At 37.1% G+C, this 25,519-nt stretch overlaps 1 protein-coding gene across 3 annotated transcripts; it reads right to left on the bottom strand.

Moving 5' to 3' along the window:
- Positions 1–4: 4 nt before the first annotated feature.
- LOC137408154 (uncharacterized) lies at positions 5–21,967 on the bottom strand. 3 transcript variants are annotated; one of them, XM_068094549.1, is made up of 7 exons: positions 21,908–21,967; positions 8,071–8,258; positions 7,782–7,861; positions 5,350–5,529; positions 4,229–4,366; positions 3,035–3,581; positions 5–329 (listed from the first exon to the last, which is right to left on the bottom strand). In XM_068094549.1, exons 2-7 carry the CDS (start codon positions 8,184–8,186, stop codon positions 26–28), a joined length of 1,365 nt encoding a protein of 454 aa, XP_067950650.1. In that variant the 5' UTR covers positions 8,187–8,258; positions 21,908–21,967; the 3' UTR covers positions 5–25. The 3 variants fall into 3 exon arrangements, with proteins under 3 accessions (XP_067950650.1, XP_067950649.1, XP_067950651.1); XM_068094548.1 differs by lacking the exon at positions 21,908–21,967 and adding an exon at positions 14,452–14,553; XM_068094550.1 differs by lacking the exon at positions 21,908–21,967 and adding an exon at positions 8,419–8,449.
- Between the last annotated feature and the right edge of the window lie 3,552 nt (positions 21,968–25,519).

Raw genomic sequence — 25,519 nt, 5'->3', positions numbered from 1 at the left:
CAGGCTTTATTACAAGAGATCAGTTTCATTGGTAACGTGGGATTTGCCATCTAGTGCCTACGCGAGAAAGGCCTTCAGCGGGCATGACAGCTTTTTGACTTGTTGGTGTGACAACTTCTGATTTAGGCGGAGTTCTAAATGCAGCAGCTTTGGGCCCCATGAGTTGTGCTAATGTCACACCTACTGGTGTTGTTATTGAATCAATAGAGTCAATCGAATCGGCCTCTGGGTAGAGGATAGCTCGTTGCTTGGCTGAATTTTTATTCATCGATGTCTTCAGTAGGAGGGCAGTCGTTTTTCTGATGTCAGTAGCTGTTAGCTGCATATATCTGGCAATAGTAAATAGAGTGGCTCTATTAGCTGAAGACCTCAGAGTGAGCAACTCAACCATAAACAGTTTTTCGGATAACTTGAATGGTTTGACACGCTGGAAAATATAGCTACAGTGGTTCTGTATCTAATGATAATGGTAAATATAGCTCTCTAGTGATAATAGTAAATATAGCTCTATAGTGATAATAGTAAATATAGCTCTTTAGTGATAATAGTAAATATAGCTCTCTAGTGATAATAGTAAATATAGCTCTCTAGTGATAATAGTAAATATAGCTCTAGCGATAATTGTAAATATAGCTCTCTAGTGGTAATAGTGAATAATTATAGCTCTTTAGTGATAATAGTAAATGTAGCTTTCTAGTGATAATTGTAAATATAGCTGTCTAGTGATAATAGTAAATATAGCTCTCTAGTGATAATAGTAAATATAGCTCTCTAGTAATAGTAGTAAATATAGCTCTCTAGTGATAATAGTAAATATAGCTCTTTAGTGATAATAGTAATTATAGCTCTCTAGTGATAAAAGTAAATATAGCTCTAGTGATAATAGTAAATATAGCTCTCTAGTGATAATAGTAAATATAACTCTCTAGTGATAATAGTAAATATAGCTGTCTAGTGATAATAGTAAATATAGCTCTCTGATGATAATAGTAAATATAGCTCTAGTGATATTAGTAAATGTAGCTATCTAGTGATAATAGTAAATATAGCTCTCTAGTGATAATAGTGAATATAGCTCTCTAGTGATAATAGTAAATATAGCTCTCTAGTGATAATAGTAAATATAGCTGTCTAGTGATAATACTAAATATAGCTCTCTAGTGATAATAGTAAATATAGCTCTCTAGTAATAGTAGTAAATATAGCTCTCTAGTGATAATAGTAAATGTAGCTATCTAGTGATAATAGTAAATATAGCTCTCTAGTGATAATAGTAAATGTAGCTATCTAGTGATAATAGTAAATATAGCTCTCTAGTAATAATAGTAAATTAGCTATCTAGTGATATTGACAGACTGCTGCAGTACAAAATTATGTTTTAATAAAAACGAAAGCAGAATTGAAACATTGTAAGCTAAAAGGCTTCGTGTAAAGCTAGCAGAGATAAACAATGACAAACTGACAAGTATATTTCTTCACGATAACAGCCATCTATTTTTAACTATGGTTGCACCAAATATTGAAGCCCTTGCTAAATCCAAAATAAGATTCAGTTATTTTTTGTAGCGACAGTTCAATTGTCAAACAGATAATAAGATGTAGCTAATAAGCTAGATGGGTAATTTACATCAGCTGCATGAATTTATTTTCAGTTAGTCATGATTTTTAGGCCTTAATATTGACTCGACGCGTAGGAGACTCTATTAGTTGTCTCAAATAACTATTATAATAGTCATGCTAATATAGTTACTATATATATATAAATCTCAGTGTTTGTGTGTCTGCGAATCGGTGTGTCCAGTTTTAGTTATTAAAATTTTGGAATGAAACGCTTGCTTCATGCCGGATTTGAAATCATGGAGATTGTGACCGTATGTTTGTAACCACAGATTTAATCAATGAGCACAAACACAGTCCTTAAAACACTATCGCTCTTATCATATACCTTATACCCTTTTTCTATTAATTGATACATCGCGCCTACGCATTACGATGCCCGTGTTATAAAATTGTTTCCGGCCAACTCTATGAAATACGATGCTTTTTCGTACCATTTGTTTTCTGCCATACGATATCAACAATAATTTCTCTCAAAATTAAAATTTGGCGATCGTATCTCAGTTAATTGTTATTCGTTATGATAAAAATGGTTTCGCCAACAGATCAGTGATAAAATATTAGTTACAAGTTTGAAGCATATACTAAATACAAAAAATACTAAAATACATACTAACATTCCTTCAAGTAGGCCTATGTGTTTAGTAAGCTAAATTCATATAAGTTAGATTCAACGTTTATGTTACACGTCTGTCTCGAAGGTAAGAACTCCCCATGTAGTTCATTGTAATGTTACATTTTATTGAAAATCACAACCACAAAATGCACTAAAGTTATTGTAGGTAACTATAGTTACTAAGGTTAACATATTGTTTTGTTACTATTTTTAATGATGATAATTTTTACCAGGCAGTGATTGCATTAGATAATTACTATGGGTTTCTATACCACTCTATACGTCTATACGATATTTTCGCCTTATGATGCCAACACTAAAACGAATTAAAATCATATAATTGTTTACCAACTAATTTTTCATTGTAATCATAGCAAAACAGACTACATTTAGCCAGTACTTGCTAATTATTTTACATTTACATTTAAACACCTCTATAGTTTTATTTTTCCTCTTAACTTATTTCAACAAAATACTTCTTTCATGATATGAAATTTAAAAGTTACAGTGGTTTGAAAAGTTTTAAAACCTTTACAGCTGTTTTTTTCTCTTAATTCATTTGAACTGCACAAAAAACACTTGAACTGCACAAATACACTTTTCTCATGATATGAAGTTTAAAAGTTTGTATGGTAAATGTTGTATATGTTAAAGAAAAATAGATTTTCTGTCCAAAGACTTTTATTACCCGGGCAACGCCGGGCATTCACCTAGTAGTGTATACATGTACATGTAGCTGTTATATTATTAACAACACAACTGTGTAACCATGATAGGTGGGTCATGAGACCAACTACTCACCTGTTTTTGTGAACTGTCTCCCTTTCTCTTGTTGATGTATGCCGGTAGTTGATTATGTTCTCTACAAGCCTCTGATCCTTCTCAGCTATAACCGGCAGGGTGCTTCTAGAGATTTTAGAGCTTGGAGCGTAGTACTTTTCAACATACTCTTGCATTGTGCTGTGCTGACTAGCTAACAGAGCAGCACGCTCTTTCTCATCTAGACCGGAAGCTCTTGGGTTCGGGGTCTGATGAAGGTCGGAGACTATATCCACATCAGGGTTGCCGTGTTCCGGCTCATGAGATGCAACTAATTCTTTAGTGTCATCCTTGTCCTCAAGCCAAGGACAGATTAAAGGGTCTGAAGGCGATTTATGTGTTGGAGGTAAGTGAAGCCTGTGTACCCTGACGTCTCCTTGACTGTATGACCTGTGCTGGTTATCTAGTTTAGCCTGTCGACTGCAGTTCTGGTGGTCAGAAAATGAGCTGTGTTTGTGTAGCTTGTTATAATTCTTACAAGGTATCATTGAGAGGGATGCGGCTGAGCTTGTTCCATTGATACAGCTCCCTAGAATAGGTACACAAGCTACCTTATCACCTTGAATAGTGATGTTCTAGAAACTAAGGCCTCTAAAATCTGAGGCTACAATGTAATAGATCTCAGGCTACAATGTAATAGATCTGATGTTAATATTTATACCAAAATAATTCTACAGAGTTACAGATATAAATGTTTATCAATTATCATATTATGGTTAAATTAAAGCCAAGGTTTGTGATTTGCTGTTTCAATGATATCATATATGATACTTGATAGCCTGTGATATCATATATGATATTTAGTAGCCTGTGATATCATATATGATATTTAATAGCCTGTGATATCATATATGATATTTAATAGACTGTGATATCATATATGATATTTAATAGCCTGTGATATCATATATGATATTTAATAGCCTGTGATATCATATATGATATTTAATAGCCTGTGATATCATATATGATATTTAATAGCCTGTGAGATCATATATGATATTTAATAGCCTGTGATATCATATATGATATTTAATAGCCTGTGATATCATATATGATATTTAATAGCCTGTGATATCAATGGTAAAGTTACATAAAACAATTACAGTGATTCAACATTAAGTTTCAAGTCTAATATAATAGAATAATAATATATAATAGAAATGATATGATCACCTCGGTAGTGAGATGATCCTGCTTGCTTCCTTTTCACCGATACTGTAGATGGCGCACTGCTTGTTAGGCTCTGTCTAAAGAATGCTGTCGAGCTGCTGTGATGGTATCTGATTGCCGGAGTGCAAGGGCTTGCGCTCACTGAAACAAAACAAAACTGGAGATCAGCTGACGCCATATCTTTTTCAAGAGTAGTGGCTGGTGACATGACAGCTGCTAACTCCCACCTAAGCTCCGCCATTCTAGCCGCCATTTTCACTGATAGCATCAATGTTCAACTATTCTAAAAAGGCTATACATTATCCACAGATCTAGCAATAGTTACCTTTGAGATCTCTCAGTCCGCGTAAGTTTATGATGACGTCTCCGTCTTAACTAATAGAAAAATATTTTCGAGCCATTCAAGCTTTAAGTTAATCTGCTTAGTAAAAAGGGATGCCTGCGCAGATATTTAGAAAAAGACAATATTTGGTCTGACCTTTAAATAATGACGTACTTTTACTCATTAGACTGCTGAATCTTAGACCTAGCTGGATTGTTGTAATTCGTTCCACTATCAATGCATTTCCATGATTCGAATTGGGTTCGGAGTTGCCCATTGCCAACGAATTCACACCCTACCATTTCAACGATTCGAAGTTGCACTATATATAGGTCTTTCCAAGATTTATGATGTCTACCTCAAAACAAAACTTGTTAAAGTAGATTCAATTTTCATCATTTTTTCAATGATGCAGGTAACTAGTTGTACTAATCCAGGATGCCTGATCACAACTGATCGCAATGCTGAAACCTTCTTACCTCTACTGGTGAGAGCTTAGTCGAGTGTTGTCGATTCGAATCCATCAGCAGTGAGAGTTTCTATGAGGTCGAATAGTACTCTCACTGTGAATGGCTTTACATAAATTTAGTGAAGTGAAATGAGTCGCATGCATTCAGATTTTACCATTTTTATTATTCGAGTGAAAGCAACCCCTAATAAATTTGAAACATGGAAAGACAGTCGATCGAACAGTCAGAGTTCAGTAGCTCATCACAATGTATCGTAGAAGAAAAAAAACCAACTCATTTAAAAGGATTTTCTTCAGACAAAATCGAACCTTTGGCAGCATCTTAAAACTTACTAGCTTTGTTTCTTGAAAGTAGAGCTTTGAGGTGTCTGAGATATTTGGAAAGGCCTTCATTGGGGTCTGATGTGATGAGACAAGAGCACACTGATGTTGTTGGCCAAGATGTAACACTTGTTTGGGGGCTCTCCTGTTTAGCCTGTGAACTAGAGTTTATACTACTCCACTCCTTAACACCTGCGTGAAAGGAAGCTTTATACATTACATAAGTAGTAACCCTAGACTACATAGCAAACCCTAAAGCTTAATATCACAATCTACCTTAATCACAGTGACATGTAGGGTATATTCACTCCAATAAAGGCTTTATATTTTCATACCAATTTCTAATATTTTCAAGCAAGGAGTTTTTTCAAATTATGTCTACTAGAGCCCTAGCAGCCAGACGCGCTGTGAGGATCGTCAGGCGTGTCAATAGAGCACAGAGAATAAGTATGCGCACAATTGTTCTAAAGGCCTGGAAAGTGAATGAATGGCTTAGTAGGTAGTTGTGTTCCGAGCAGTGTAGTTGATGGTCACTAATTCAAATCCCAGATGATGTAATCTTTTTTAACCTCAAACCGTGGCTTCAAACAGCCACTGACCTTATTATAGTAAATATTTTCAGCCTACTTTTGTATATAGACAGCAATAATCCTGGTTGCTCGATCAAATACTAACTAAAATGATCCACATTAGCCTCAGCTCCCGTAGCATCAAATCCCTTTACAAAGTAGGCAAACGAAGTCAATTATCAATGAAGTTATTAGTTAAGCCAATTATCACTTTTATATTAAGTTTCATGAAGTCTTTGGCATGCGCTGTGACCAATGGGGAGTTGTGTATTTTAGGCCGAGTTTCCTGACATGTTGCCAAATAAAGTAGTGGAGAGTGCCTCTTCAAGCCTGAGAAATGCTTACATCGCATTCATGCAAGTTTGAGGTAGACATGAACCAGGAAAGATAGATTCATTTCATTCAAGTTTAGCTCAGTTGAAACTGTCTTGTGCAACTATCTTTCTAACTGAAGTATAAAAAAGATGAACAACAGTATGAGTAGTGCTCTAGTGTTTGTATAACGTGTTTCTATATATTATATATATTGCCCACAGTGAAAAACATTTCACAATTTGTGGCACCAATAATACACAGCCCCCACAATGGGGGGCTGTATATCATTGGTGCCACCAACTAGTTACTTTGCGATTCATCGACGTGCGATGGGTGTTTTTCAAAATGTTTGCCTTGAGGCATTAAAGTTTTTCTTACACACTTACGGGACTCTACTTATGGGACTCTACTTATGGGACTTTACGTATGGGACTCTACTTATGGGACTCTACTTATGGGACTCTACTTATGAGACTCTACTTATGGGACTCTACTTATGGAACTCTACTTATGAGACTCTACTTATGAGACTCTACTTATGGGACTCTACTTATGAGACTCTACTTATGAGACTCTACTTATGAGACTCTAATTATGAGACTCTAATTATGGGACTCTACTTATGAGACTCTACTTATGGGACTGTACTTGTGGGACTTTACTTATGGGACTCTACTTATGAGACTCTACTTATGAGACTCTAATTATGAGACTCTACTTATGGGACTCTACTTATGAGACTCTACTTATGAAACTCTACTTATGAGACTCTACTTATGAGAATCTACTTATGGGACTCTACTTATGGGGCTCTACTTGTGGGACTCTACTTATGGGACTTTACTTATGGGACTCTACTTATGAGACTCTACTTATGAGACTCTAATTATGAGACTCTACTTATGAGACTCTAATTATGAGACTCTACTTATGGGACTTTACTTATGGGACTCTACTTATGGGACTCTACTTATGAGACTCTACTTAGGAGACTCTACTTATGAGACTCTACTTATGAGAATCTACTTATGGGACTCTACTTATGAGACTCTACTTATGAGACTCTACTTATGGAACTCTACTTATGCGACTCTACTTATGGGTCTCTACTTATGAGACTCTACTTATGGGACTCTACTTATGGGACTCTACCTATGAGACTCTACTTGTCAAACCTATAACAGATCTTTATTGAAGCAGCCACGATAAACTGCGACGTATTGTTGAACTAGTGGAACGGGAAAATTTATTTCGTGTACCATCTGTGCTTCCTTTCATTACGCATCTAGAAATTAAAACACAAGCCTGTGTCTGCAGGAAGAGGATTCTACAAGTTATTGGACGTCAAATAAGAAAAAAATATTTTTTATTAAATTGTCACTGTTTCATGTTTATAATAAACAAAGTACAGCTATCCTAATCAAGAGATTTACAAGATTTTTACCTGTTGTCTATTTTGGTTATACTAAGGTATACTAGGTATACCTTAGTATAACCTTATACTAGGTTATTTTGGTGTACTAGGTTAAAGCTTGTAGCACATCGAAGACAGACACCTACCCATGTCTCCATTTATTGTTGTCTCCCAGAATCCATAAGGTCTTGACCACTCTGCGAATTCACTCTCTTCTTCACCTGAGCTGCATAAAAAAGTACTTCGTCTCAAACTGCATTGATGTGCCCAGTAACTTGGCATAAAGAGCAGAGGAATTGGAAAGAGCCATTTTGGTGCAGCTTAGACAGCTTGCTGGTTTTATGGTAAACATAAGAAGTATTTTAGGTTTGCAGTGACGCAGGTAGCCAAAGCCGAAGGCTAACAAACTGTTACAGAAGCAAAACAAAGTTGTACTTTTTCCTGTCTCTTGTGTTAGAGCGAACAGGAGCCTTGATTTTACTGTCTGACTGTGATGCAACATTGCCTGAGTTCTTGCCAGATGACTTCAAATGTGGTGGAGGAGCAAACATGTCTGTATTTAGTCTATAGTTGTTCAAGTTGTGCCTTGTAGCAATGTCTACTCTCCACAGTTGATTGGGGTACTGCAAGTACATATGCATCATTCAATTTTATATTAGGATTGTCTCTCACATAATATATGAAACAAATAACTTTTGTCTTCTTTGAAGTTTCATTATCACTTATCTTTGTCATATTTTATCTTTTGGCATTTCACTAAATTATAGCATCTGTCAGATTCACCTTTAGATTATTCCTTGACCTCTACTAGCATCTCATTTACTAGCCTGTCATCTACTAGCTTGTCATCTACTAGCCTGTCATCCACCGGCATGTCATCTGCTAGCGTGTCATATTATAAAATGGTTCTTTTGATGACCACTGGTCCTTGTCAGTTGTAATCCATAGTGATGTTTAAAAAATATTTGTAGTATAAAAAATAGTAAACGTAACGAAACTGGGTAATTATGTTCAAAGCAAGCTAATATTTGTATGCTTGCGAGGCCTAACATTAATGGTAAAAATAACTCTTAGGCCTTCACATGGCTCACTTTATGTTTAATAGTACACCATACAACATTTTCCTGACTAGTGCTAGTGGAAGCCAGCTAGCTCTGTCTGAGCCAGCAACTTGACTAGGCATGCCTCGACGCAGGACCCAAAGCTAAGTCATAAAGGAATTGAGCCTGTGGCTCTCCAAGCACTTATAAGGCAGGACGAAAGCGATGTAGATCAGAGCACCTTTGCACTCGCTTTGTATTTGTGTTTCTCAGCATGAACTTATCTCAGCAAATACATTTATATATCTTTATACATAACTGCGTTGTCACGCGAGATTTGGTGTGGTGCGAGTAAATGAGTCTTGCCAGCTTCCTTCACATAGTGGTACAGCTAGAGATCTCCTAATTGACACCCCAAAGTACTCTAAGTAACAGCAGTATGTGTTACACATGTAGAATAGACAGCAGGAATTAATATACACTACAATATGCATCTTACACACCAAATAATCTATTTAATATAGAGCATAGATTTAAGGGCTCCCTTACTTATTATACTGCAGCATTCCACAAATCTGTCAACCATACATGTACCATATACTTTGATAGTTGGCTCAACCGTTGTATTTATTACATGCATTTTTTATAGCTCAGGTTCAGTTTTGTGTTCTACACAGTTGTATGTGCGTATCGATTCAACTTGCATTTACTCCTTGCCATTTGGTGACACCCTAACTAGTTGCTGCCTGAAAGGTCAGCTTAGTAACAATATTGAATGTAGCAAATTATAAATGTTATATTAACTGGACGGCTGCTTTAGGTTGCTATATCACTGTCAGCACATGTGCTGCCAGTGATAAGATGGCTACTAGTGTGAGTGTATAAAGCTAACTGCGATATAAGCAGGACTGAGAAGTGCTGATAACACTTTTGTAGATAAAGGACAGATGGTAGAGTAGAGTCAGTAATACACATGGTAGAGTCAGCAATACACATGGTAGAGTCAGTAGTACACATGGTAGAGTCAGCAATACACATGGTAGAGTCAGTAGTACACATGGTAGAGTCAGCAATACACATGGTAGAGTCAGTAGTACACATGGTAGAGTCAGTAATACACATGGTAGAGTCAGTAGTACACATGGTAGAATCAATAGTACACATGGTAGAGTCAGTAGTACACATAGTAGAGTCAGTAGTACACATAGTAGAGTCAGTAATACACATGGTAGAGTCAGTAGTACACATGGTAGAGTCAATAGTATACTTGGTAGAGTCAGTAATACACATGGTAGAGTCAGCAATACACATGGTAGAGTCAGTAGTACATATGGTAGAGTCAGTAGTACACATGGCTGAGTCGGCACTTGGTGAACCTAAACATAAAAACTTGATTGATTGTAATTAGATGCGGTTATAGCTCTGGAACTTGAAACATCGATCAAGTTTTTATTAATTGTTTTGTTTACCACATGTATGTACCCATGCTGATACACTTCAACCGCCTCCTACTTGGTAAGAGCAACTATATTTCAATAAGCATACATATTTATAGGCAGTACATTACATGTATAAGGAATTACTATTTACTCACGATTTTCTCATATTTTTTGCCCAAGTAGACCTTGCCCATTGTGATATCATCTACATGTGCTTATGACCATGTGCTTATGACCATGTGCTTATGACCATGTGCTTATGACCATGTGCTTATGACCATGTGCTTATGACCATGTGCTTATGACCATGTGCTTATGACCATGTGCTTATGGCCATGTGCTTATGACCATGTGCTTATGACCATGTGCTTATGACCATGTGCTTATGACCATGTGCTTATGACCACGTGCTTATGACTCATTAAAGAACGCGTGTCATGAGAACTTATGCAGATATTTTCATGTTCTCACTGTATATATATATGTATATATATATATACAGTATACATATACAGTATGTATGCATATATACATATACAGATATATATATATATATATATATATATATATATATATATATAAACAGCTTAAATTTACGATGGTAGATGGAAGTTGGAAAGCAACGCCGTAGAAATAACTACTAACTATCTCAGGCTAATAGTAGTTCTTTGTTTAAAGATGTGGTTGTGTCAAAAAGGTCGATTTAATGAAATTATGACCAATAAAAGACTAAAACATCAGCTACAATTTGATGTCTTTTTGTCTTTTTTGACTAACCCTGTCCAGAGATATATGCGTTTGAATGAGGCCATCTTTTAAAAAGCTCAGATTTCAGCGGGTGCTTTATTCGTGACGTAACGAGTGATACATCTGAAAAGAGTCCATGAGCGATAAATATAAGATGGCTTCATTAGCCAATCATCAGCACAAATTTTTTATGTAGGTCATATTAAATGTTATCACTCGTAAAATGCAATGTCTGTGATCTCGATGTTAGGGATTTTACTCTATTATTAGATCGCATCGACATCGATATTTACTAAATTGATTAACATTGTTACTTTAATGAATTACTCGATTGACACGTTTTATTGACGAACAACAGAGTTGTAGAAATGCTTTAAGTTAATGCGAAGGTGACTGTGAGTATTTTGAGCATCAGGTGGTTAAAGTTTGGAACAGACAGCTTATAGTTAGAGCTGACAGGCGTCTGCAGCGTTATGCTACAGAGGAAAATAGGAGAATGGAGGTGAATTTATTCTTTACTTTGAGTCTCCTATAGATATACTGTTGTGTTAACATTCAGATTATATTTCCCTGTTTGAGGCTATAATGTAATTTCCTGTGCGCACGTGCAAGATACGGATGCACAGTGAGTTCTTGAGGGCTTCTTTTGAATCCATATCATCTAGCAATATAATGGCTTAGATTGATGAATATACTAAAGGTAAATACTGAATATATATCTAAACTTTAGTATTCATGAATACACTTACTAATCAGTAGAATTATAACTTTATAATCTTTTATCGTTTCACCTAGTTATATTTGCTTTAAATTTTCTGTGGCAGTTTTAGCTAGTAAATTAGATTTATGATTTGACTTTAGATGTTCACTTCTCACTTGTAGAAAATGAAGAAAATCGATTGATCAATGCAAATCTTTAACTTCTAGAACCAAAGCTTCGAATCGTTGGCTTGGCGTACTTGTGCCTTTGTTAAACATTTATTCATTTTTAAAATTACACTCGCAATCTATCCAACTCCCAATTTTAAAGTTTTCAGTAGATACGCGTTAGAATAGCATATCTATGAATGACATATATTTATTGCATTTGTTTTATTTATTACAGGATGTTTATGTGATCCCACCATCGAAGCAGCTTTGTCAGTGTAGACACTGCCATAAATGGGAAAGAGAGACTTGAATGTATGCTGCGTAAACCATGATGTTTTGTTTGAGTTTGCTGCAGTAGATGAATTTGTTTTATTGTATGAGCTGAAACTATGTGAGTGGCCACGACTTGGATAGATAATTTTAATAAAAGCTTTATGCCGAGATGAAAATTATTTTGCTTGTAAAAATTATATAATAAAATAATATTGTTGAAGATGATGCAAAACCTGGTTTGCAGAGCATTGAATACATCATAGCCCCATTGACACCTGTTCTGAAATCTTGTCTAATAGATGGATTTATGAAGTGTAATCAGAGCTGTATGGACAGGTACTTTTGCATAGCTCGACCATTTGTTTAGTACAGTCATACTTCGACTTACGAGCTTAATGCGTTCCGAGACTGAGCTCGTATGTCAATTTACTCGCATGTTGGTGCAATTTATCTATATATAGAACAATTAAATATATATTAATTGGTTTCTATACTCTAAAAATGCAAATAAAACACTCAAAACAAGATATTGTAACAGAAAAAGCAAGTTGGTTATTGTCCTAACTTACCACATGCTTTCAAAAAACAACAAATAAAAACAATGCAAAGAAATGTGATTAATTAAAATGTAAAATTAAATACATACAGTAGCAGCTAACGCTAGCATTTGCCAGGGAGGGAGATATAAGTGTAATTCTGCATTACAACAGTTGAATTTGATAAATTTAGATTTCATCAAAGTCTTAAAAAACAAACTTAAAAGCAAACCTAAAAGCAAACTTTCATTTTTCGTAATTAAAATTTCTTCGGCGTTCATAGTTGGAAGTTTCTCGCTGGTTAGCTAATTTTTCCTTTGTTTTCGCTTTCACGACTAGCCGGCTGTTTTAAGATAAACCTATCTAGGGACATTTGCCTTTGTCGCTCTTTCAACGTGTTGCGATTAGGACGAACACAGGTGTCGTCACAAAGGGTTAATGCACGACCACTAGCCAACTTGTCCGAAAGTCTATTTTTATAATTTTTATAAATAGCACCGGCCTTTTCACATAACATCGTTTCAGTTGCGCTGTCCCCGGCCAATTGTTTATCTTTTATCCAATGCCTGAGCAGTCTCTCCATCAGCGGTCGTGAAGATCGCTGCGTCGTTTAGAAACGCATTATGGTTAGTTCTTTTGCAAACTAAATGCCCTGAATATAACCCTTCGGTTTGATAATTGTAGATGTATTTTTGTCATATTGCTGAGCTATATCAATCACGCATACACATTTCGCATATTTCACAATAATTTCCCGTTTAATATCAATTTGTTCAATATCAATAATCAATTGTTATCATTTGCTTTTTCTTTCCATTATCTTTCATTTTACTGGCCAACTTTCGGTCTACGCACAGTACTTTTAATTCACATAAATCTGCACTGAAAATTGCGCACAGAAAACATGGTACAAAAGTAAAACCTGAGTAGTTGAAAAATACAGAGTGATGCTGTTCTCATAAAACACCTCCGGCATACTTTGCAACTGACTCACGTGCTCGTATCTCAAACATTGCTCGTATATTAGTGCTAAAACTTGCTTAAAAGCTGGCTCGTATCTCAAGTTTCTCGTACGTTAGAGCACTAGCAAGTTGAAGAATTACTGTACTTGAATCAACCAATCAAATGTGACCAGTGAATTTTTTCTACAAATTGATACCAATAATGACTCGATAACGTTGACTATACAACGTACATGACTTTAAGAGATGCAGTTGGTTTTGCCACATATTCTTTTTAAAGACGCAGCTTGCTTATTTATTTTTATAATTAGTTTTCTTTGTGGTTAGCGACGTAACTGTGCTGATATAAAGACCTTATTCTACTTAGTTTGCTTGACATAATTACCGTAGATCGGTAGAATTTGTAGTCCGTACTAAGAAGTTTACACAGCATTTACACAGTTTACACAGGAAGCTAATATGACAAGTTTTTAATTTCTCTTGTTTGAAGCGTTTAAGACATTGATAATAATGTAGCTGTAGCTGGATTTTAAATTTTATTCTAGCCAACACGAGCAAATACTAAATAAAATATATGCCAATAGAGCCGCGTAGGACTAGACTTTTATCGCAATAGCCGATGTGAATAGGAGAGATGGAGACAGGTTGTATCACGCGTTACATCATTTTGGGCAAGTCTGGGCATGTTTTTTTGGCCTGAGCGTTTTCACCGCGATCAGATTTTTTCGATTTTAATCTTCAAATATCTTGGCAATGAGATCACCTAACATAACAAACAACATATCAACTGATAGACAAAAAAATATTTTCTTTTAAAATTAACTTAAATTTCACGCAACCAAATCTTTAAGATGAGAGTAGCATATCAGTGGCTCCTTCTTGAAAAGAAGAGGATCCTGGTCCTCTAAGAGAAAACTAGGAAAGAAGTAAGTGCAGTGCAATATTTTACCTGCGAAATAAGTCGATCTGTTCCATTCATTGCTAGTAAATGTCTAATTTTACTCAGTGGTTAAAACTTTAGCACACAGAGAGGTGAAGGAGCAGCGCTGTGTAACCGACAGTCAGAGCTGAATGGCAGCGTCTTCAAGCGCACTCTATAGCCAATCTGTTCCAACCATTAGATTATAATTGAATAGCCATTGATTCTACACGGCATTATTTACACAGACCCTTGTTGACTGCTGCCATTTATCCGTCAATTAGGCTTGCGAGGGCAAGTGAAAGACATGCCTGGCTACTAGCATAGCTACGGCTAGAATTAGATAGCATAGCAAAAGTGGGCAAATTACATAGATGAACTACAAACATATTTGATAACTAAATATCTTTTCGAAAAACACGTGATCAATTTATGGGATATGAGAAGCACTTGCTAGATACTTAGTATAAACATATTGTGGTGTGTTTACATGTTCTGTCAGCTTACATTCTTTACTATTAAAACAGGGAATAATGTTGAAATATTCCAGATTATTTCTACGTCATAAAGGTTACCCTATACCATAGAGTTGACCTTATGCCATAGAGTTGACACATATACCATAGAGTAGACACATAAACCATAGAGTAGACCCTATACCATAGAGTTGACCCTATACCATAGAGTTGACACATATAACATAAAGTTTACTCTATACCATAGAGTTGACCCTATGCCATAGATTTGACCCTATACCATACAGTTGACAGCTATACCATAGAGTTGACCCTATACCATAAAGTTGACACCTATGCCATAGAGTTGACACCTATGCCATAGAGTTGACCCTATGACATAGAGCAAGCATTTTAATGCTCACAGCCAACCTTTCGTAGCATCTGCTTTCCCTTAAGCAATAATGAAATGTGTTCATAACTTATTTTCTAGTAAACCTGATGCAAAGAGGAGGTGGAGAGCAAAGTGAGGTGTATAAAAAAACCTGATGCAGAGAGAAGGTGGAGAGCAAGGTGAGGTGTATAAATAAACCTGATGCAGAGAGGAGGTGGAGAGTAAAGTGAGGTGTATAAATAAACCTGATGCAGAGAGAAGGTGGAGAGCAAAGTGAGGTGTATAAATAAACCTGATGCAGAGAGAAGGTGGAGAACAAAGTGAGGTGTATAAATAAACCTGATGCAGAGAGGAGATGGAGAGCAAAGTGAGGTGTATAAATAAACCTGATGCAGAGAGAAGGTGGGGAACAAAGTGAAGTGTATAAATAAACCTGATGCAGAGAGAAGTTGGAGAACAAAGTGAGGTCTATAAATAAACCTGATGCAGAGAGAAGTTGGAGAACAAAGTGAAGTGTATAAATAAACCTGATGCAGAGAGGAGGTGGAGAGTAAAGTGAGGTGTATAAATAAACCTGATGCAGAAAGAAGGTGGAGAGCAAAGTGAGGTGTATAAATAAACCTGATGCAGAGAGAAGGTGGAGAACAAAGTGAGGTGTATAAATAAACCTGATGCAGAGAGAAGGTGGAGAACAAAGTGAAGTGTATAAATAAACCTGATGCAGAGAGAAGTTGGAGAACAAAGTGAGGTCTATAAATAAACCTAATGCAGAGAGGTGGAGAGCAAAGTGAGGTGTATAAATAAACCTGATGCAGAGAGAAGTTGGAGAACAAAGTGAAGTGTATAAATAAACCTGATGCAGAGAGGAGGTGGAGAGTAAAGTGAGGTGTATAAATAAACCTGATGCAGAGAGGAGGTGGAGAGCAAAGTGAGGTGTATAAATAAACCTGATGCAGAGAGAAGTTGGAGAACAAAGTGAAGTGCATAAATAAACCTGATGCAGAGAGGTGGAGAGTAAAGTGAAGTGTATAAATAAACCTGATGCAGAAAGGAGGTGGAGAGCAAAGTGAGGTGTATAAATAAACCTGATGCAGAAAGGAGGTGGAGAGCAAAGTGAAGTGTATAAATAAACCTGATGCAGAGAGGAGGTGGAGAGCAAAGTGAGGTGTATAAATAAACCTGATGCAGAGAGAAGGTGGAGAGTAAAGTGAGGTGTATAAATAAACCTGATGCAGAGAGGAGGTGGAGAGCAAAGTGAGGTGTATAAATAAACCTGATGCAGAGAGAAGTTGGAGAACAAAGTGAAGTGCATAAATAAACCTGATGCAGAGAGGTGGAGAGTAAAGTGAAGTGTATAAATAAACCTGATGCAGAAAGGAGGTGGAGAGCAAAGTGAGGTGTATAAATAAACCTGATGCAGAAAGGAGGTGGAGAGCAAAGTGAAGTGTATAAATAAACCTGATGCAGAGAGGAGGTGGAGAGCAAAGTGAGGTGTATAAATAAACCTGATGCAGAGAGAAGGTGGAGAACAAAGTGAGGTGTATAAATAAACCTGATGCAGAGAGGAGGTGGAGAGCAAAGTGAGGTGTATAAATAAACCTGATGCAGAGAGAAGGTGGAGAACAAAATGAGGTGTATAAATAAACCTGATGCAGAGAGGAGGTGGAGAGTAAAGTGAGGTGTATAAATAAACCTGATGCAGAGAGGAGGTGGAGTGCAAAGTGAGGTGTATAAATAAACTTGATGCAGAGAGAAGGTGGAAAACAAAGTGAGGTGTATAAATAAACCTGATGCAGAGAGGAGGTGGAGTGCAAAGTGAGGTGTATAAATAAACCTGATGCAAAGAGGAGGTGGAGTGCAAAGTGAGGTGTATAAATAAACCTGATGCAGAGAGAAGGTGGAGAACAAAGTGAGGTGTATAAATAAACCTGATGCAGAGAGAAGGTGGAGAACAAAGTGAAGTGTATAAATAAACCTGATGCAGAGAGGAGGTGGAGAGTAAAGTGAGGTGTATAAATAAACCTGATGCAGAGAGAAGGTGGAGAGCAAAGTGAGGTGTATAAATAAACCTGATGCAGAGAGAAGGTGGAGAACAAAGTGAGGTGTATAAATAAACCTGATGCAGAGAGAAGGTGGAGAACAAAGTGAAGTGTATAAATAAACCTGATGCAGAGAGAAGTTGGAGAACAAAGTGAGGTCTATAAATAAACCTGATGCAGAGAGGTGGAGAGCAAAGTGAGGTGTATAAATAAACCTGATGCAGAGAGAAGTTGGAGAACAAAGTGAAGTGTATAAATAAACCTGATGCAGAGAGGAGGTGGAGAGTAAAGTGAGGTGTATAAATAAACCTGATGCAGAGAGGAGGTGGAGAGCAAAGTGAGGTGTATAAATAAACCTGATGCAGAGAGAAGTTGGAGAACAAAGTGAAGTGCATAAATAAACCTGATGCAGAGAGGTGGAGAGTAAAGTGAAGTGTATAAATAAACCTGATGCAGAAAGGAGGTGGAGAGCAAAGTGAGGTGTATAAATAAACCTGATGCAGAAAGGAGGTGGAGAGCAAAGTGAAGTGTATAAATAAACCTGATGCAGAGAGGAGGTGGAGAGCAAAGTGAGGTGTATAAATAAACCTGATGCAGAGAGAAGGTGGAGAGTAAAGTGAAGTGTATAAATAAACCTGATGCAGAAAGGAGGTGGAGAGCAAAGTGAGGTGTATAAATAAACCTGATGCAGAAAGGAGGTGGAGAGCAAAGTGAAATGTATAAATAAACCTGATGCAGAGAGGAGGTGGAGAGCAAAGTGAGGTGTATAAATAAACCTGATGCAGAGAGAAGGTGGAAAACAAAGTGAGGTGTATAAATAAACCTGATGCAGAGAGGAGGTGGAGTGCAAAGTGAGGTGTATAAATAAACCTGATGCAAAGAGGAGGTGGAGTGCAAAGTGAGGTGTATAAATAAACCTGATGCAGAGAGGAGGTGGAGTGCAAAGTGAGGTGTATAAATAAACCTGATGCAGAGAGGAGGTGGAGTGCAAAGTGAGGTGTATAAATAAACCTGATGCAGAGAGGAGGTGGAGTGCAAAGTGAGGTGTATAAATAAACCTGATGCAAAGAGGAGGTGGAGTGCAAAGTGAGGTGTATAAATAAACAGCATTTTAAAAGAATTTCCTGACAACCTCTGAAACAGAGTCCTGCTTTTCAATTCGATTATTACTCACTTTTACTTACTACTAACTTTTACTCAACTACTGATCACTCCTACTCAGTTACTGATCACTCCTCCTCAGTTACTGATCACTCCTCCTCAGTTACTGATCACTCCTCCTCAGTTACTGATCACTCCTCCTCAGTTACTGATCACTCCTCCTCAGTTACTGATCACTCCTCCTCAGTTACTGATCACTTCTCCTCAGTTACTGATCACTCCTACTCGGTTACTGATCACTTCTATTCAGTAGCTGATCAGTCCTACTCAGTAACTGATCACTCCTATTCAGTAACTGGTCACTTCAACTCGGTAACTGATCACCGCTACTCTGTTACTGTCACTGCTACTCAGTAACTGATCACTCCTACTCAGTAACTGGTCATTTCTACTCAGTAACTGGTCACTGCTACTCAGTAACTGGTCACTTCTACTCAGCAAATGATCACTGCTACTATGTTACTGTCACTGCTACTCAGTAACTGATCACTCCTACTCAGTAACTGGTGACTTCTACTCAGTAACCGATAACTTTCTCAGCTAAAATCAACTATCAACTAAAACAATATAAAGGCAAACATCTTTAGAATGAAGTATTACAGTATAGTATATCCTACGCTTACTGAGTATGTACACTGATGGTTGATAACAACCCCGAATCCACAGCACATTGTAGCCACGTGTATAACACAGGTATAACCCATGTATGACGCGTGTATAAACCATGTATAACATATGCATGACGCCTGTATAACACGTGAATGACGCGTGTATAACACATGGGTAACGCGAGTATAACGCATGTATAACGCATGCATGATCCGTGTATAACACATGTATGACATGTGTATAACACATGTATAATGCATGTATAACACATGTATGACGCGTGTATAATACATGTATGATGTATGTAAGATGCGTGCATAACTCATGAGTCCGCATAACACCTGTATCAGTCTTAACAACATATCACTCAGAAACATATGGAGACATGAAAGCTTGTTGTATCTAAATTCTGCTGAGAAAATGTGTCATACACGATGTATACCCTTACAGCACACTTTTTCCACATATTTAACGATTACAAATAATGTTATGATTTAGTAATTATATTGCGTGTTTTATCAATAAAACTGGTGACAGAGTATATATTTGCTAGGAGAAACATGGAGCGCTTTAGTTAGTTTAAATCTCAGACTCGGCTACACAGCTGCTGGTAATATCTATGGTTGTTAATGCTTTCTAAAAGACGCATTGTAGGCTTAACGCTAAGCTTTGTAGGATTTGGAATAAAGCTTTGAGAATTTTCATACAGCATGAATCCCCTCAACTGCACTATGATGCAGTTGAGGGGCTTCATGCATCAGGGATTGATTCTTATGTCCAACGTGGCATGCATCTAAGATGTTTTGGGAATCCTTTATACTTGCATCATTGTTTTTTGTAATATTTAGGTGAAGCAGTGTGGATAGAAAAGCAGGTTTACACCCTTTAGTCTTCTTGTTTTTCTTCTTGAAAACAATAAAAGACAAAAATAAAGAGCCAGAGTACGAACTCTCATTTTAGTATAAGCTTTCCGAAAGCTGTCAAGAATTACAGAAAGATTTGAGCCAAACAAAAAAGTGATAGATACTTTCACGAGAGACCTTGACCTGAAGTCAGGTCAGAACCGTGAAGTCAGACTGATTTGTACAAAACAACGTGTTGAAGAGATGAACGAGGGAATGAAAACAAACTTTACAATAAACTTAGCATCGTCCATAAGGCGAGACGCAGGCTGAAGGTCTGTCAACCTGCCCTCAGGTTACATGGTGCATTTTCAAAACAGACACTAGACCAGTAGGTAGTTTTCTTGCCCTTTTCAAGAACTCAGTGTGCAACCATTTAACCAATATGCAACCTTCGTTATCTCCCTTCTAAACAGTCTCTAGTACCGCAAGACCCACTGTTGAGTTTGTTTATGTATGTTTGGACAAACCTCATGAATTCAACATGATAAAGGCAGGTTTACACCCAGCCTTTACAGGATGTAAAGGCAGGGTGTAAACCTGCCTTTATCATGTTGACAAAAATGATAAAGGCAAGAATTACAGAAAGATTTGAGCCAATGGATATGTATTTGACACAATGATATATAAACTAGGTACTTATAGATTTAGACACTAAACAAACATGGGTTATTTACCTGTTGCCCTGCCTTTACAGGATGTAAAGGCAGGGCAACAGGTAAATAACCCATGTTTGTTTAGTGTCTAAATCTATAAGTACCTAGTTTATATATCATTGTGACATTTTAATTGCCAGGGACCAGAAAATTTTTAATGATTAAATAAAGTTATATTGATAGAACGACCAATCTAAAGATGCTTCATCTTATAAGAGATTGGTGTGGACACTATTAGTGTGGTTACTATTGGTGTGGACACTATTAATGTGGTTACTATTGGTGTGGACACTATTAGTGTGGTTACTATTGGTGTGGACACTATTAGTGTGGTTACTATTGGTGTGGACACTATTAGTGTGGTTACTATTGGTGTGGACACTATTAGTGTGGTTACTATTGGTGTGGACACTATTAGTGTGGTTACTATTGGTGTGGACACTATTAGTGTGGTTACTATTGGTGTGGACACTATTAGTGTGGTTACTATTGGTGTGGACACTATTAGTGTGGTTACTATTGGTGTGACTACTATAATTGATGTGGTTACTATTGGTGTGACTACTATTGATGTGGCTACTATTGGTGTGGACACTATTAGTGTGGTTACTATTGGTGTGACTACTATTGATGTGGTTACTATTAGTATGACTACTATTGATATGGTTACTATTGGTTAACTACTATTGATGTGGTTACTATTGATATGATTACTATTGGTGTGGCTGCTATTAGTGTGGCTACTACTTTGGGTTAGTATCAACACATTATGAACTACTGTTGTATATCATGAGTGTTCTTTTAGTTTTAACTGTTCCTTCTGTGTCTGTTATAAACCAAAGTATCATTATAAACATGTTGTCACCTGCTAAATGTTGTCACATTTACTCTTATATTCTACACAATTTTTAGCATAAGTCATTGGGGACAGAAGATAAGCAAAAGCAACAAAATATAAAATGATCCGATTGTGAAAGCACTTGTGGCTTTTTACTCAAAGCACTGCTAGCTACATAGTCCATCTATATGTAATTCATTTCAAGAGCACCCGCTGCTGTTTGTCCATGAACTTCTAACTACGTAGAATACCTACATGTAAGTCATTGCAAGGGTACCTGCTGCTTTTTGTCCTGGCACTGCCAACTACCAATACCACATACATGTACATGTAACTCATAGCAAAACACCTGCTGCTGTTTACCCGAGCACTTTCAACTACATATACCGCCTACACGTAGCTCATTCACTCGTTCAAATGGTTTCTACTTACCCATATAGTGTAAGTATCCTTACTACCGTCGCGATGTATCGTCTATACTAGTCTCCCAATCGTCGTGTTCAAGTAGCGATACTAACAAGCCTCCCATAAAATCAACTTATCGAGATGCGATAGAGTTTAGCATTGCCACTTAGTGATCAACAATTATAATACAAGCAACAAGCAATCAAATTATACCTCACTGTACAATCTGATTCAAGTCCTCACAGCCTCTTTGTTTCCATTTGTTTGCACAAAAACTTAAAATAATGATTTGTTTGTTCCTAAAATTGTATATTATGCAAATATGGAGCCTTTGTGTTAGCCGCATTATTAATGCTTCAGGTCAGCTCAGTTGCGAGTAATACACTTCATAAAGGCAGCCCTTTAACAGTAACCAAATAATACCAGTAGGGTACATTATTAATGCTTCAGGTCAGCTCAGTTGCGAGTAATACACTTCATAAAGGCAGCCCTTTAACAGTAACCAAATAATACCAGTAGGGTACATTATTAATGCTTCAGGTCAGCTCAGTTGCGAGTAATACACTTCATAAAGGCAGCCCTTTAACAGTAACCAACTAATACCAGTAGGGTACATTATTAATGCTTCAGGTCAGCTCAGTTGCGAGTAATACACTTCATAAAGGCAGCCCTTTAACAGTAACCAAATAATACCAGTAGGGTACATTATTAATGCTTCAGGTCAGCTCAGTTGCGAGTAATACACTTCATAAAGGCAGCCCTTTAACAGTAACCAAATAATACCAGTAGGGTACATTATTAATGCTTCAGGTCAGCTCAGTTGCGAGTAATACACTTCATAAAGGCAGCCCTTTAACAGTAACCAAATAATACCAGTAGGGTACATTATTAATGCTTCAGGTCAGCTCAGTTGCGAGTAATACACTTCATAAAGGCAGCCCTTTAACAGTAACCAACTAATACCAGTAGGGTACATTATTAATGCTTCAGGTCAGCTCAGTTGCGAGTAATATACTACATAAAGGCAGCCCTTTAACAGTAACCAAATAATACCAGTAGGGTACATTATTAATGCTTCAGGTCAGCTCAGTTGCGAGTAATACACTTCATAAAGGCAGCCCTTTAACAGTAACCAAATAATACCAGTAGGGTACATTATTAATGCTTCAGGTCAGCTCAGTTGCGAGTAATACACTTCATAAAGGCAGCCCTTTAACAGTAACCAAATAATACCAGTAGGGTACATTATTAATGCTTCAGGTCAGCTCAGTTGCGAGTAATACACTTCATAAAGGCTGCCCTTTAACAGTAACCAAATAATACCAGTAGGGTACATTATTAATGCTTCAGGTCAGCTCAGTTGTGAGTAATACACTTCATAAAGGCTGCCCTTTAACAGTAACCAAATAATACCAGTAGGGTATAAGTTTTACAAAAGAAAATCAACTTTTTGTGGAGACAGTTTTTTTCTTGACTGGCCATATAGAAACCGAAAACAGAGCCATTTAAAATTCGCAACTTAATAAGACATAAAAAACATGCTTCTTAAACCAGCTTTAGATTGTAAACAGGGATCATAATAAGAAAAGATAGTTTTGGATTCCCTACATGCACCCTAAATGGCTGCGTATTACAAAATAGTTCGACTCATATCCATAAACATGCAGTTACCATCTGCATGCTGTTTTCAGCAATATATGGCAAACTCAATATATCATTGATCCACAAACAAATCCAATAAGACATTTCCATAAAACACCTAATGCATTTGTTAGAAGACAAGCGATCAGTTATTGTAGCTCAAGTAAGACTCAAGACACTGAAGGTTGGAAACAAGCGATCAGTTATCGTAACTCAAGTAAGACTCAAGGCACTGAAGGCTGGAAACAAGCGATCAGTTATCATAGCTCAAGTAAGACTCAAGACACTGAAGGTTGGAAAAAAGTGACCATTTATCGTAGCTCAAGTAAGACTCGATACACTGAAAGTTGGAAACAAGTGATCAGTTATCGTAGCTCAAGTAAGACTCAAGACACTGAAGGTTGGAAACAAGCGATGAGTTATCGTAGCTCAAGTAAGACTCAAGACACTGAAAGTTGGAAACAAGCGATCAGTTATCGTAGCTCAAGTAAGAGTCAAGACACTGAAAGTTGGAAACAAGCGATGAGTTATCGTAGCTCAAGTAAGACTCAAGACACTGAAAGTTGGAAACAAGCAATCAGTTATCGTAGCTCAAGTAAGAGTCAAGACACTGAAGGCTGGAAACAAGCGATCAGTTATCGTAAGAGTCAAGACACTGAAGGTTGGAAACAAGTGATCAGTTATTGTAGCTCAAGTAAGACTCAAGACACTGAAGGTTGGAAACAAGCGATGAGTTATCGTAAGAGTCAAGACACTGAAGGTTGGAAACAAGCGATCAGTTATCGTAGCTCAAGTAAGACTCAAGACACTGAAAGTTGGAAACAAGCGATCAGTTATCGTAGCTCAAGTAAGAGTCAAGACACTGAAGGTTGGAAACAAGCGATCAGTTATCGTAGCTCAAGTAAGACTCAAGACACTGAAGGTTGGAAACAAGCGATGAGTTATCGTAAGAGTCAAGACACTGAAGGTTGGAAACAAGCGATCAGTTATCGTAGCTCAAGTAAGACTCAAGACACTGAAAGATGGAAACAAGCGATCAGTTATCGTAGCTCAAGTAAGACTCAAGACACTGAAAGTTGGAAACAAGCGATGAGTTATCGTAGCTCAAGTAAGACTCAAGACACTGAAGGTTGGAAACAAGCGATGAGTTATCGTAGCTCAAATAAGACTCAAGACACTGAAAGTTGGAAACAAGTGATCAGTTATCGTAGCTCAAGTAAGACTCAAGACACTGAAGGTTGGAAACAAGTGATCAGTTATCGTAGCTCAAGTAAGACTCAATACACTGAAAGTTGGAAACAAGTGATGAGTTATCGTAGCTCAAGTAAGACTCAAGACACTGAAGGTTGGAAACAAGTGATCAGTTATCGTAGCTCAAGTAAGAGTCAAGACACTGAAGGTTGGAAACAAGTGATCAGTTATCGTAGCTCAAGTAAGACTCAAGACACTGAAGGTTGGAAACAAGTGATCAGTTATCGTAGCTCAAGTAAGACTCAATACACTGAAGGCTGGAAACAAGCGATGAGTTATCGTAGCTCAAGTAAGACTCCATACACTGAAAGTTGGAAACAAGTGATCAGTTATCGTAGCTCAAGTAAGACTCAAGACACTGAAGGTTGGAAACAAGTGATCAGTTATCGTAGCTCAAGTAAGACTCAATACACTGAAGGCTGGAAACAAGCGATGAGTTATCGTAGCTCAAGTAAGACTCAATACACTGAAAGTTGGAAACAAGTGATCAGTTATCGTAGCTCAAGTAAGACTCAAGACACTGAAGGTTGGAAACAAGTGATCAGTTATCGTAGCTCAAGTAAGAGTCAAGACACTGAAGGTTGGAAACAAGTGATCAGTTATCGTAGCTCAAGTAAGACTCAAGACACTGAAGGTTGGAAACAAGTGATCAGTTATCGTAGCTCAAGTAAGACTCAATACACTGAAAGTTGGAAACAAGTGATCAGTTATCGTAGCTCAAGTAAGACTCAAGACACTGAAGGTTGG

Source organism: Watersipora subatra, chromosome 11, assembly GCF_963576615.1.
Source record: "Watersipora subatra chromosome 11, tzWatSuba1.1, whole genome shotgun sequence".
Classification (NCBI taxonomy): domain Eukaryota; kingdom Metazoa; phylum Bryozoa; class Gymnolaemata; order Cheilostomatida; family Watersiporidae; genus Watersipora; species Watersipora subatra.
Note: the sequence above shows the minus strand (reverse complement) of the source record. Positions and strands in the feature narration are given on the sequence as shown.

Excerpts from the sequence above, each read along its gene's own strand:
- LOC137408154 (XM_068094548.1), bottom strand. The coding sequence starts at position 14,481 with ATGAATGGAACAGATCGACTTATTTCGCAG. Across the intron at positions 7,862-8,070 it reads AACACAAGAGACAGGAAAAA|CTCAGGTGAAGAAGAGAGTG; the intron begins GTACAACTTTGT and ends TTTTTTATGCAG. Across the intron at positions 3,582-4,228 it reads AGGATCATCTCACTACCGAG|GGAGCTGTATCAATGGAACA; the intron begins GTGATCATATCA and ends TACCTATTCTAG.